This window comes from Chanodichthys erythropterus, chromosome 23 (assembly GCF_024489055.1).
Source record: "Chanodichthys erythropterus isolate Z2021 chromosome 23, ASM2448905v1, whole genome shotgun sequence".
Lineage (NCBI taxonomy): Eukaryota > Metazoa > Chordata > Actinopteri > Cypriniformes > Xenocyprididae > Chanodichthys > Chanodichthys erythropterus.
In genome coordinates, this window is record NC_090243.1 from 31,586,871 (window position 1) to 31,600,644 (window position 13,774).

General features: G+C 36.4%; 1 protein-coding gene across 6 annotated transcripts; it reads right to left on the reverse strand.

Moving 5' to 3' along the window:
• Positions 1-255: 255 nt before the first annotated feature.
• slc35b3 (solute carrier family 35 member B3) lies at positions 256-12,747 on the reverse strand. 6 transcript variants are annotated; one of them, XM_067378468.1, is made up of 12 exons: positions 12,259-12,747; positions 11,769-11,821; positions 8,963-9,077; positions 8,662-8,889; positions 8,458-8,579; positions 5,229-5,383; positions 3,925-4,032; positions 3,364-3,461; positions 3,186-3,278; positions 1,934-2,045; positions 1,764-1,833; positions 256-1,581 (listed from the first exon to the last, which is right to left on the reverse strand). In XM_067378468.1, the coding sequence occupies exons 4-12, from the start codon at positions 8,872-8,874 to the stop codon at positions 1,431-1,433; spliced, it is 1,122 nt and encodes a 373-aa protein (XP_067234569.1). In that variant the 5' UTR covers positions 8,875-8,889; positions 8,963-9,077; positions 11,769-11,821; positions 12,259-12,747; the 3' UTR covers positions 256-1,430. The 6 variants fall into 6 exon arrangements, with proteins under 6 accessions (XP_067234569.1, XP_067234571.1, XP_067234570.1 ...); XM_067378470.1 differs by having other exon boundaries at positions 8,662-8,842; positions 8,937-9,077; XM_067378469.1 differs by lacking the exon at positions 11,769-11,821.
• Between the last annotated feature and the right edge of the window lie 1,027 nt (positions 12,748-13,774).

The window sequence follows — 13,774 nt, forward strand, 5'->3', positions numbered from 1 at the left end:
TATTTAAATACTGCATAATTTTCAAGAACTGCACCTAAAAAGAAAGGACAATAAATAAATACTAAAACAACTCGAAAAAAAATGTTTTTGTGTGCTGATTGAAAGTTGGCCTGCACAAGCAGCAATAGAGTGCTTTTTGAAATCTTTAACTGTAGGGAAATGAGCAGCTTGGGCATTCTGACAAACATCTGATTTTGCGTTCCACGGAAATATTAATAAAATATTAAGCAGCACAGCTGAACGGATCATGTGACACTAAAGACCTGAGTAACGATGCTGAAAATACAAACTTTAAAAACGTAAAAATATAAAAAATAAAGCTTTACAGCCTTCATTTTCATAATCAAAATACTGTGACATTTTAAGCTTTGTGTTATGTTTGTATGGTCAGTATTAAAAATGTAATGATTTTGTGCAGTCAAAACAGCAGCTACTCTTTTGTGTATGTGTTAATGCTGTGTTTTATAACTGGCAGTGTCTCTAAGGGAGAGGGTGGCAACAAATGCACAATAATCATTTCCCTGAGGCTTTGAAAGTGTCGCACACTTGGCACCCACAAACATGCACAAACCACACATGTGCTCTCACACACACACACACACACACACACACACACACACACACACACACACACACACACACACACACACACACACACACACACACACACACACACACACGACGTTCTGTTTAACTAAATTAGGTCTAAAGCCAAGCCCTGTGCACAGTGTTTGTTTTCTTTCTGGTGCTATCTTATTCCAGGATTACTAATCAAACAGGCCCTGGGCGATCGCAGGGCCAAACATCTGAGAAAGTGCTTGGCAGCTTTTCAACTCTCCATGCTGGAGCCAATGGATAAGAGACGCCATTATTCATGAAAACACTCCAGACTGTCTGAATCAACTTCCCAGTTTGTTTTTAATGTAAAAACAGCCACCTTTTCACCAAACAAATGGTTAGCAAATATGGCAGCTGATAAGTTGATCCTTTTCCGAACATCAGCCCTTTAAACAGACAAGAATCATTGACTTTTTTCACCTGTGCAACTGCAGTTTACTCAGAAAATAGAGTCCTGACTTGTTTGTCAACTGTTGCCATTATTTTATGGCACATGCAGGTGAAATGTTTTCATTTAAAATGTCACTGGCTCCATTAGGCCAACATTCACTTGGACATGATCTGTTAAAAAAAAAAAAAAAAAAAGAAAAAAAAAAAGGAATCTTCCACCAAAATAGTTTCCACTTTCAGTTTCCACCTTTGTCCAGTGCAAATCTTTGCTTTTTTGGCTCTAGATTACAGTCCCTTTGATTCAAACAGGTCCCCACGCTCCAAGCGTGCTGATCCGACTGTGCAACTCCAAACCACACCTGAGCATCAGCTGATGTAGGAAGTAGGAGAAGTCCATCAATAAAATATTTGAGTTCATTCTCCTACACGTCCTGAGACAGCAGGCGCACTTTCCTCCCACCGAGCAATTGTTTTCTGAGCTCTGCTAAAGAGGGAAGCTTCATTTTGTCTCTGTTTTTACTGTAAACATTTAGGAAGATGCCAAACACCACCAGAGAACCACCCCAGACATACCTGTGAAAGAACCAATGTACGTCATTATCAACAAAACAGAAATATATTATTAGTACAAGCAAGACTTATGTTAAACATGATCCAATCAAATTCTGATGTATAAAATCAAGTCTCATCCTAGATTATTTGCTCAACATACATCACGTTACATGTTGTGTTTAAATAGATTCTGGACCACTTACTGAAAAGTGAAAGGTTTTGAAAAGAACAGAAAGGACAATACAATAGTCATGGCTTTCCTTCCCGTAGTCACTGAAAAAAGAAAAACAGAGTTGGGGCATCAATTTACTTTGTCTATCCACGAAATTTGAATGACCACCCAAAAATACATATATGAGGGCGCTGAACTGACCTGTGACAGCAACCAGTGCTCCAAATAGCTTTATCAGAGCCAGGACAAATGAAATGCCAAAATATCCCGTCAGTGAAAAGAAGAATGCGTAACCGTATGTCGTCACTGGATGCTGAGAGAGTAAAACATTTTTTTTTTTAAGGATAGAAGACATTTAGATATTAAAAGTGCAGTATTTGGAAGGCTTAATATCATGTAAAATGTGTTGCTCTTGTTCCACTGAAATGAAAACAGTCAGTTCTGCTTATGTAAACATTATGGTTGGATCTGAATCACAGTTTTGTGGTTATGGTTTTTATTTGGGTCAGATAACATGAACCAGTAAATATGAAAATTATGTTGGTGTTTGGGGTGAACTAATCAGAAAAGCAATCACAATTATGAGCTCATTAACATATGACCATATTTGGTAGTTTGATACACGCTCCGAACAACTGATTCGAGACAAAAGATTCGTAAATCAAAGCTTCATGAAGCAGTCTTCTGAAATCGTCCATCACTAGATATTGTTGAATGAAGTCGTTATTTTGTTTTTTTGGCACACAAAAAGTATTCTCATCACTTCATAACATTGAGGTTGAACCACTGTAGTCACATGAACTGTTTTAAATATGTCTTTAGTAGCTTTCTGGGCATCTGCAAGTGTTAATTATAAAAAAAATTGTGTTCCGAAGATGATCGAAGGTCTTACGGGTATGGAACAAAATGAGGGTGAGTAATTAATGACAGAATTTTCATTTTTGTGTGAACTAACCCTTTAATTGTTCTAGAATGACTGGGGTGATTTTGTAGCGTGCATCTGCATAGAAAGTAAAAATAATCTTTGTAATAGCAATATTTATTATTTATTAATAATATTTATTTATTTAATAATAGACTTCTTACTCTAAAGACATTTTGATGCTGAACAATTTGGGAAAAACTTGGGTACTTGGATATACTCTTTATACAGGGCTTAGCATTAGCACCCGCCAAATGTAGGTGGATTTCATCAGTAGCATGTAACGCAGTCACTCCTACTAGCCACTTTGGCGGGTTGAATTTTATATATAATATATACATTTTTCAATTGTATTCTTTCAAAAAGGCATCTGAAATAATAAACTAAATACTATGTAGCATTGTCAAAATCATTGGTTTTTCGATATCAATAACTGAAATATCTGAAACACTTCCAATACTCATTTTCCACGAAATAGATACACGATACCAGCTTCGCTTTCTCACTCTCTCATCTATCTGTAAAACCCACCTGAGAGCAGAAGGAAACAGCAGGTCCAATCCCCCCAACAGACAGCAGACCCAACAGAATATACACAAAACCAATAGAATAGGAATATAAGACCTGCAACACATGGATAATGATGAATAACATTCCTGGACAAAAAAAGAGACAAACTACATAATGACGGTTACTAAACAGTTTGTACCATCTCTGAGTTGGTCCCGTTATGGAGTTTCATTGCTTTTTCCTGCACATTTCCAATCGCAGCATCCGCACAGAGGGCCAGAGATATGAGAATTACACCTAACAACAACATACAAAACACGAAAATAATGTTTCAAGTACATTCAGTTTCATACGGAAGAGGATTAGGGCCAAGCAATAATAAAAAAATAAAACCATCTCGAGATTAAAGTTGGTAATTTCGAGAAAAAAGTCGAGATAAAATGTTAAGACATATAAATAAAAGCGCTATATAAATAAATTTGACTTGACTTGACTTAAGAATAAATTCGTTAAATTACAAGTTTATTCTCAACATTTTATTTCGACTTTTTTCTTGAAATTTAACAAGTTTTTTCTCAAAATTTAACAACTTTAATCTCGAGATGGTTTTATTTTGTTTTGTTTTTTATTATAGCTTGGCCCTAATCCTCTTCCGTAGTTTCAAATTTTTTATTATTATGCAGAGAATAACAGCTTACTAGATTCTGGAACAAAGCCTGTTCCTCATAATCAACATAATTAAGCAGAAGCAGTCCTGTACCTGTTACATTGAAGTTTGGGGCAATCTTACTGTCTGCCAATGTGAACCAGATCAGACCAAGACTCATACACAGAGCAGCAGACACATCCGCAACGTTGTAGCGTTTCCCTAAAAACATACAACATCAACAAGCTCTATCAAACCAAGAATCTCTGACACAGATCAACTCAAACATGTCATAAAAGTCGCATAAACAGACATCTGATCTTCTGCTAAGCTGAAGGCCATATCTTCTGGGTCCTTTGAGTTCTGGCTGCAGGTTTGACACTTTAGCTGCAGGTTGGCTTTACAAAGATCTTTGAACAAGTTTAGCGGCAAACTGATTTGTCGAATAGAGAGAATGAGTTTTTTCTTTTTCTGCTGGACTCTTCAACTCATCACAAGCAAGTATGTGAGGAGAATGAGTTTGAGGTTGGACATGTGAAACAATACAAAGAGAAGAAAGAAAGAAGCAGGAAAGGCCGAAGAGTGTTCTCAAACAGGTAGTTGCCGTGGGGGTGAAGGTGATGCAGCAGGTTGCCATGCATCACTTTGATTCGGTCCAGCTTTGATGGGCCGGCATCTCGCGCGCATCCTCAACCAAAGTCCCGCTGATCTTACGCACCAGCCTCAGGGGACGCAAGGTCCACGACGCCAGAGAAAAAAAATCAAAATATCCCCATAAAAAAAGAAGGGAGAACTGTTCAGCTGGTTTCATTCTTTCTTGTTCAGGATATCAAAACTTCAGTCAAATTCTTGCATAAGACAAGTGAAGAACTCCACAACAACAGTGGCCAATGAAAGAAAATGCACAAAGAACAGGAAACTTGTTCACAAAAATTACAAACCTGAGAAAAAAACAGTGAACTGACTTTGAAAATAAAAGGATATTTCACACACACATATTGTGTTGTTCCAAACTCATTTGGCTTCTTTCTTCCATGAAGCACAAAAGTAATGCATCTTTTTTTTCTATACAGTTCAGTGACCACAACTTTCTAACTAAAAAAGGACAAAAAGTAGGAAAGTCTGTACAACGTATGTGCAATATTCCAAGTATTTTCTAAGATATATTATAAGTCATATAGCTTTGTGTGATGAATAGACTGAAATTTAATGATGAAAACAAATGTAATGCTTAATATTTTTGTGGAAACCGTGATGCATATTTTTTCATGATTCTTTGAAAAACAGCATTTAAGATAAATATGTAAAAATGTATTTAATATAATTTTTGATCAATTTAATTTTACCTTGCTGAAAAAAAAACAAAAAAAAAAACCTGAAGTGTATGAATATAAATATAAATCTAACACTGAATGTACCTTGTATAAAAACTCCTCCAATCATGACAGGAATGAGCTTGCAGCACTTAAAGATGACTTGTGTGGGATAGTTCAAGTATCCTAAAGAAGTGTTGGATAGGCCCATGGTCCCAACTGTTAAAAATGCGATGATCATGTAAGTTTTGCATGGTATCCTGAAAAAAAGAAGAAGCAGCGTTCCATTAAAACCATTGTGTTTTCTTAGTTTGCCAGTTTCTTGAACACTGTAAAGCATGTTTTCTTAAAGGGATACTCCACCGTTTTTTCATATTAAACTATGTTATTCCCTTAACTAAGACGAGTTGATACATACCTCTCTCGTCTCAGTGCGTGCACTAAATCGCTCTGTCTTGCGGCAAAACTTTGTTAGCACTTAGCTTAGCCCAGTTCATTCAATAGGGGCCAAGCAGAGAAGCTACCAAACACCTCCACGTTTTCCCTATTTAAATACAGTTACTCGAGTAGTGTAACTCGACCTAGGACGGTGACACAAAACAAAACGTTGCGCTTTTCTAAGCGTGTAAAATGGATAACTATATTGTATGGCGGAATACCATAGCAAGTGCTCGGGAGCACTTTGACTTGGCGCAGTAATATCTTCACTCGTGAAAAGTCCTCTCACCGGCCCCCGCTCCCTCTCCTGTAAAAGTCACGTTGGTTCTATTGACGGAAATTAGAGGGAGGAGGAGAGGGAGGAGGAGAGGGAGCGGTATTACTGCGGTAAGTCAAAGTGCTCCCGAGCACTTGCTATGGTATTCCGCCATACAATATAGTTATCCATTTTACACGCTTAGAAAAGCGCAACGTTTTGTTTTGTGTCACCGTCCTAGGTCGAGTTACACTACTCGATTAACTGTATTTAAATAGGGAAAACGTGGAGGTGTTTGGTAGCTTCTCTGCTTGGCCCTTATTGAATGAACTGGGCTAAGCTAAGTGCCAACAAAGTTTCGCCGCAAGACAGAGCGATTTAGTGCACGCACTGAGACGAGAGAGGTATGTATCAACTCGTCTTAGTTAAGGGAATAACATAGTTTAATATGAAAAAACGGTGGAGTATCCCTTTAAGGCTGATTCACTGACCCATTAAATGCTTGGAATGAAATCAACTGTCATTTTCACACTGTATCCCCCAAAAAGATATCTTTGAGTGTAATAATTGTCCTTTTAAAGGCAGGCCATGGCCATAGAACAGGTTTAACACAATGTTCAAACAAAACACAAAACCTCTCGGAAGTTTCTGCTGGCATTTTCTCATCAGAGAAAAAAATACTATTCATGAAACCACAGAACAATTAATATGGAAAAAAGTTTGTTTGGGAATTTATTTTTGACTAGAGATGTAAAAAATAATGTACAAATTTATGTGTTTATACATAAGAATTAAAGTAATTAACAAAACTTCGCTAAACACATAAGAATGTACAGCAAAATTTTAATTTAATGTAAAATAAAAGCAGGTATAATGTTTTTGATGTTCTGTAATTGTTAATATATTATCTCATACTTTGCAGTTTAGGCCTGGCTTTCAATTATACTGTATAATTAAAGGCTATAATTACTCATTTTATACCCAGAAATTAGAACTGCACAATTCTGGACAATTCAAAATTCTTTTTTTTTTTTCTTTTTTTTTTTTATTTGATAGAGATCACAATTCTCCCACGATTATGAATAAACAACTAAACAAAATAACATGTAATTTACTAGAGGTTCAAACAAAATGTTAATTGCTGGAGTCTATTTTTTAAAAATTATAATTTGAATTATTATTATTATTTTATTATATATATTTTTTTTAATTGAATGAATGATTCAAAGACTTCACTTGTTTCCTTACTGGATGAATCAGCATTTTTGAACGAATCTCTAGAACGAATAATTCAATGACAAATATGTTTTTACCAGACACTTGTCTCCACCTACTGGTGTCATTGATACAATCTTTACTTGAAGCATCAAGTTTCTTTCAAAAGGTGATTTACTCTATTTTCATCGCTACCGTAGACACCAGAGTTTATATCTGAATTTTAAACTTGAATCCCAGTACTTCTGTGATAATTTAAATTATTGTCACAAAACGGTTTCATCCCTATACAGAATAACTGTTCTCTCTCTAGCATGAACACAGATTTGAAAGTTCACTATGATCATACTTGTGAAAGCTTTAATAGACACCGTTTAATCATTGTCATTTAGGAAAAAGATTGCGTGAGTGTTTGAATCACAATCACAATCATTTAACAATTAAAGGGATAGTTCACCCAAAAATGAAAACTTGATGTTTATCTGCTTACCCCCAGGGCATCCAAGATGTAGGTGACTTTGTTTCTTCAGTAGAACACAAATGATGATTTTTAACTCCAACCGTTGCAGTCTGTCAGTTGTATAATGCATGTCAATGGGAACTCCATCTATAAGAGTAAAAAAAAACATGCACAGACAAATCCAAATTAAACCCTGCGGCTCGTGAAGACACACTGATGTCCTAAGACACGAAACAATCGATTTGTGCGAGAAACCGAACACTATTTATATCATTTTTTACCTCTAAAACACCACTATGTCCAAGTGCCCTGCGCATCCAGTTAGTGAGGTCTGAACGCGCTGACAACGGAAGTGATGTCTCGCACTCATTGAAGCAAAGCACGAGAGATCACTTCCGTCATCAGAACACGTTTTCTGACCTCAAAAACTGGATGTGCAGGGCAGTTGGACATAGTGGTGTTTTAGAGGTAAAAAAAAATTATATAAATATTGTTAGGTTTCTCACAAAAAACGATTGTTTCATGTCTTAGGACATCAATGTGTCATCACGAGCCGCAGGGTTTAATTTGGATTTGTCTGTGCATATTGTATGTTTTTTGACTCTTATAGATGGAGTTCCCATTGACATAATTGGCATTATACAACTGACAGACGGCAACGGTTGGAGTTAAAAATCATCATTTGTGTTCTACTGAAGAAACAAAGTCACCTACATCTTGGATGCCCTGGGGGTCAGCAGATAAACATCAAATTTTCATTTTTGGGTGAACTATCCCTTTAATCATGCAGCTTACTTGAAATTGAGTGAAAAAACAAACACCCCCCCCCCCCCCCCATTTTAAGACTGAATGTGAAAATATATTTACGATTATACATTTTAACTTTATGTGCAATTAATCTCAATTATTTATTACTTTTTTTAATCGATTGACAGGTCTAGTTTTAACATGTACAACAAAATTACCTCCTCCTTTTATCCTGAGTAAGCTGCAACTCCACCAAGCCAAATAATGAGTAAAATCCAAACTGCACTAAAGTCAGATACCAGCCAAATGGCTTAAATCCCTCCACTGAGAATATCAGCTCCTGAAAGCACAGAGACTCAAAAGAGTCAGCAGTGGCATAAATATACAAAGGCACAAATCAAAGATCAATGATGGACTGTTACCTGCAGGTAGCCGTAGATGAGGTAAAAAAGAAAGACGCCGGCCACACAGATGAAGAACTGTGTTGGTGTGTTGAAGCTGCTCAGGTTGATGCCCAGCACTCTGAGCTCCTCCACTGATTTAATATGAGGTGACATCACCTCTGTGGACGAGGGAACTGATATGGAGATGTGCTTCCTTGAGCTGTAATTCACAAGGCCAAATTTGCCACTCATGATGTCTGCAGTCTCCTGAAAATCAAAACAATTTATCCACAATCTGAAATTACATATCTTACCTTTACTGTCTACTAAAGATCAATACCCGGTTGTTAAGTCTGACGTTTGATGTCACAGTTGCTGGGTCCAAACACTTCTTCAGATCATAAAAGCAAACAACAATCGGTTCTGATATACACTCACGGTATACTGTAGTACAGCTGGGAAAAAAAAAAAAAAAAAATCCTATAAAAAAAAATCCTCCATAGCAAAATCTCAGTTGGCCAGACAATGATTACTTTTTTCATTAACTGTTAAAATATTGGTGTCTGGGACAGTGGGAGCTGGGAAACTGTAGTGTACACTAGGGTTGCCCCTGACTAAAGATTTTTCTAGTCGACTAGAAGTCATCATTTAAGCCATTAATCAACTAATCGCACTTTATATTAATTGAATTACTTAAGTATACTGTAAATGCTAAACCATAATAGGCATTTAATATATTGGCATAATATAATCTATTTCTCGCTCAAGTGCACGTATAAAACTTGCCGGCAAAAGTAATGATTATGAATGTGTCAGGAAAAATAGCAAGGAGACATTTTAATTATTTATTGATAAACTAGTGTTTTCGGAGTTAGTTTTGACTGCATAGATAAAGTCAACGATGATGACTCGCCATATTCACAGTATAGTGAACGTGCCGATAGAGAGAAATGCACATTTTATACGGATTACATAAATAGAGAGTCATTGTTGTTTACTATTGCTCAAGTCAGTGACAGGATGTCTGCCCTTGAAAAACACGTCATCAGATAAGAGAAGAAATGTCGCTGCAAGTGGGACGGGAAGTTAAAAAAAAGAAATAAAAACGAGCGCATAAGCATTAAAAAAAAAAATGCACAGATAAATAATTTATAAATACTGCTAAATTCCTGCTAAAAATAAAAAAAAATAATAGTGCTCATAAACGACTGTACAAAGAGGCTTGAACCCGGAAACAGTATTTGATACATCACAACTTAAGCAGACAAATTTTTTGTTGTTTATTCTCTCTCTCTCCAACAATGGTGGTTGTCACCAAGTTATCACAGTTTCAAAGCAGTAACAGTAATTTCACTGTAGTACAGTAACTATGATATTTTTATGTAAACTATAATTAAAGGCACAGTATGTAAGTTTAGCCGCTAGTGATTGCTTATTCAAAATTCTAGTGATTGCTTATTAACAAAGGCGTAGCTTGATGATGCCGTAAATGAGCATGGAATCATGGGAGTTGTCGTCTTCACTTCCACTGCCATTGTAAAGAAATCTGACGGGACTAGGGATGCTCGCATTGACCGTTTAACCGTTAACCGAAAGTAAGAATTTTAACCGATTAATACTATCAGTTAAACGATTTTTTTGTTTTTTTTGCTGCATGGTTAAAGAAAAATATGCTATATATATATACATATATGCTTATTTGTTAACTCACCGGGCGTTTCACACGTGCCAGACATATTTCGCTAAGCAACAAGCAAAATGAAGCGAGCGAAAAGAAGTACTGACCATTTCCAAGCAATCGATCACAGCGTGCTAACGTTTTAGGACAGGTCGATGGTATATAAATCGTGGCCGAACGTTAGCGTTTGTCAATCAAGCAAAACCGTCCATTCAGAAACCGAGAAATTTGACACTTTAAGGTAAGAGGCTGATCTCTCAGATTGACGCGCGAGCTGGCTTGACTGAAGGATTTGTAGTTTATGGACTGTTTTGAGTTAAAAGCATTGATGGCATCAATAAAAGAGATATCTAAAAGCGAAACGAAAATTATTGCCTCGACCGGCGACACAGTGGGGAGGACGCACGAGAGGAGACCTGCGCGTTTAATTGGTATGTGTATGCTACTGTAATACTGCATAATACAAAGCTTATCAGTGGCATGCACTTTGATCACGAAAGTGAAAGTGCCTTTTGCGGTCGCATAGCGGTGCCCCCGCGTTCCCATTTCTCTCGATGTGAACCGTGAGCTCCAGTCCATTACAATTCAGGGCCATGGTATACTTCATTTCCCGCATTCCGCTTAGTCTCGTGCGCGAGCCTTTCAAAGAAACTCCTTTGCCCATGAGCGCGGAAAGACGCGTTCGGTGTGCACACGTGCACCGTCCGTGGTCATAACAATAACAATCCTTGAGGTAGGCCTGCTATTTTTATTTGACGGAAAAAATGTCTAAAATACCGGTTGTTAAAAGCTTCAATGGATTCACCGTGTTTTTGTTTTGTCATCTTAATTTGTTAAACATTTAAGTGAAAAATATTTAGTGTAGGCCTATTTATTTTATGCCTTTTATTTAAATTATTTTTTTCTGCTGTCAGAAACGCTGCAGGTGCGTGACAATTTGATAATGTGAATCCAGGTTCTGTTGTTTATCTGTTCTATGCTGCTGTTTGCATGTTAAAATAAACCCGTGGAAGACACAGACACTCGTCAATTGTATTTTTTATTTAATGTCATATTATATAGGCTATACAATATTATAATCTTATCAGTTAACGGTTAATAATCGGATAACGAGCGTCGGTTGTCGGTCGAGAAATTTAACCGAAATGAGCATCCCTAGACGGGACTCAGGCAAAATTCATGCTCATGGATGAGCTAATGCATTCAAGTTTTATATTTAACGTTTGTAGGTTCCTGCCTCCTTCCCGAACATGAACTTTGTTACAGTTACGTTTGATCGCTTAAAATCATGTTATTTTATTTAATTATAACAAAATAGCCACAAGTGCTGAATGCACATCACTTTATTTGACGAATTAAAATTGTGAGGTAAATCAAGAAAACAAGAAATTCAAACAATAAGACTAACCGTGTTGAGCCATACAACAATTACTTTTCTCTCGGTAAAGGTACACAAACAGTTGCTTACCTGTCTAATAAAATGCATAATATATTAAAGCATATTTGGTGTTTCCATGGTTTCTGCGGAAATAAAAATTGAGGACACGGGACGTTACAATGGTTAAAATTTCTCTGGATTTAAACATTGTTGGAAACATGTGGGATGATGCAAGTACAGAAGTCAACAAAATATATAACATTGTTGTAATGTTTTTTCTTTCGGATATTTTAATACAAAAATCTTACATATTGTGCCTTTAACATGCTATTATTTTGCATGGTTGCATCATTTAATATAAACCATGGTATTGAATGAGGTGTGTGTGAAATATATATATATATATATATATATATATATATATATATATATATATATATATATATATATACATACTACTCAAAGATACTTAAAGAATACTAGTTCTACACGTTTAAAGCGTCATATGGTAGTAGTAATAATTAATATCTGCATTCATTTCATACTGAATTATGAAAAAAAAAATATGATAAAATCTTACCCGAATGACCCAGAGATGTCCAAAGTGACTGATCAGTTTAATCACAATCACATTGATCAGATGAGAGTGATGAGTATCTGACAGCTGGAAATGTATATCACACTGATCTCACATCTCACCCAGCTCACAGCCGCATAAACGACTCGTCTCAACTCTGACACTCATGACAGGCACAATATGTGACTTTAAATAGCAGAATGAGTGCGAGATCAGTGATTTAAAACAAAATCGCTCCCTCATATGGGATTTGGAAGAGAAAAAGAGTGTTAGCGGCTAGGCTAACACCTGCTGCTTTGCTCCACTTCCGGGTTTAAAGTCAGTTTTAACCGCTCGTCTTAAGATAATACCGACATCTTTTCATTCTTCCAATCCAACGGAACACAAAACAAACCCTTTATCCATAAAGACATATGTCAAAGTGCACATTATACGATGATTCTAGAAGCTTTTGTAGTTGTGTATAGCTCTATCTCCCGGCAGCAGCCAACAGCTTCCGGTTACCTTTGACCTCATGACACACGTCACTGAACACACACGTGTCAGTCACTGCACTGCACTGACAGATTGCATTAAACTTTGAGGTCGGAGAGCAATATAATGAATGAATAATGAATGAAAAGATTGTGGTGTTTGTAATGAATCTGTATTTAGCCTAATTTAGTTTTAAGCTTTTTTATTTTATTGTTTTATTTATTATGTCATTGGAGAGGACTATTTACTGCCCATTGCTGAACTGTTACTGTGGGAAAGCACAATAATATTAAGTTTTGGCAAATTTGTATTCATACAATCTCATCCATACATTTCCCGTGAGATCAGATTGGAATGGCGTGAGGCCGAACTTGTCAAAAGTTTTAAAATGTATATGAACATTAAAGTAAAGTAGTCAAATGAATTTTAAGGTTATGGCATTCATACGTAGTTTAGAGGATGGATGGACAACTTAACAAGCAGACAGTTTGGAACTTGTTGATTATTCTCTCTCTCTCTCTCTCTCTCTCTCTCTCTCTAACAATGGTGGTTGTCACTAAGTTTCAATGCAGTAACAGTAATTTCACTGTAGTACAGTAACTATGGTATTTTGGTGTAAACTATGATTAAAGGCACAGTATGTAAGTTTAGCCGCTAGAGATCGCTTATAGAGGGTATTCGTCGACGTCACTTTCCCGCCGAAAACGCGCTCCCTCAGCTGGATTGAGTGGCAAAAGAACCTGCTGCGATACTGGATTTAATAGAGGAAACTGAGAAAACGCATTACTTACAACTTGTCCAATAAACCTAATCCATGGATATTGACATGCAGCCAAGAGTCGTGTTTCCTGACATTATATGTGCCTGATTTCGACGGCGGGGAAATTCATAAAAGCAAATCTGCTTGTGAATATTTTATATAACTACAATATAGGTAGGTTTAAATCTGCATAATCACTTATATCAATGTTATATCGTCATATTGTCCAGCCCTAAAACATATATAGTTTTATAGTATAGTTTTTGTCAGTGTTTATTGAAAAGC

Bases quoted from the DNA above. Each gene is read 5' to 3' on its own strand.
- slc35b3 (XM_067378465.1), bottom strand. The intron at 5,384-8,457 runs GTAATTTTGTTG...TCTTTTTTTCAG, and splicing joins ACTCAGGATAAAAGGAGGAG to GATACCATGCAAAACTTACA. The intron at 3,279-3,363 runs GTACAAACTGTT...CATGTGTTGCAG, and splicing joins ACGGGACCAACTCAGAGATG to GTCTTATATTCCTATTCTAT.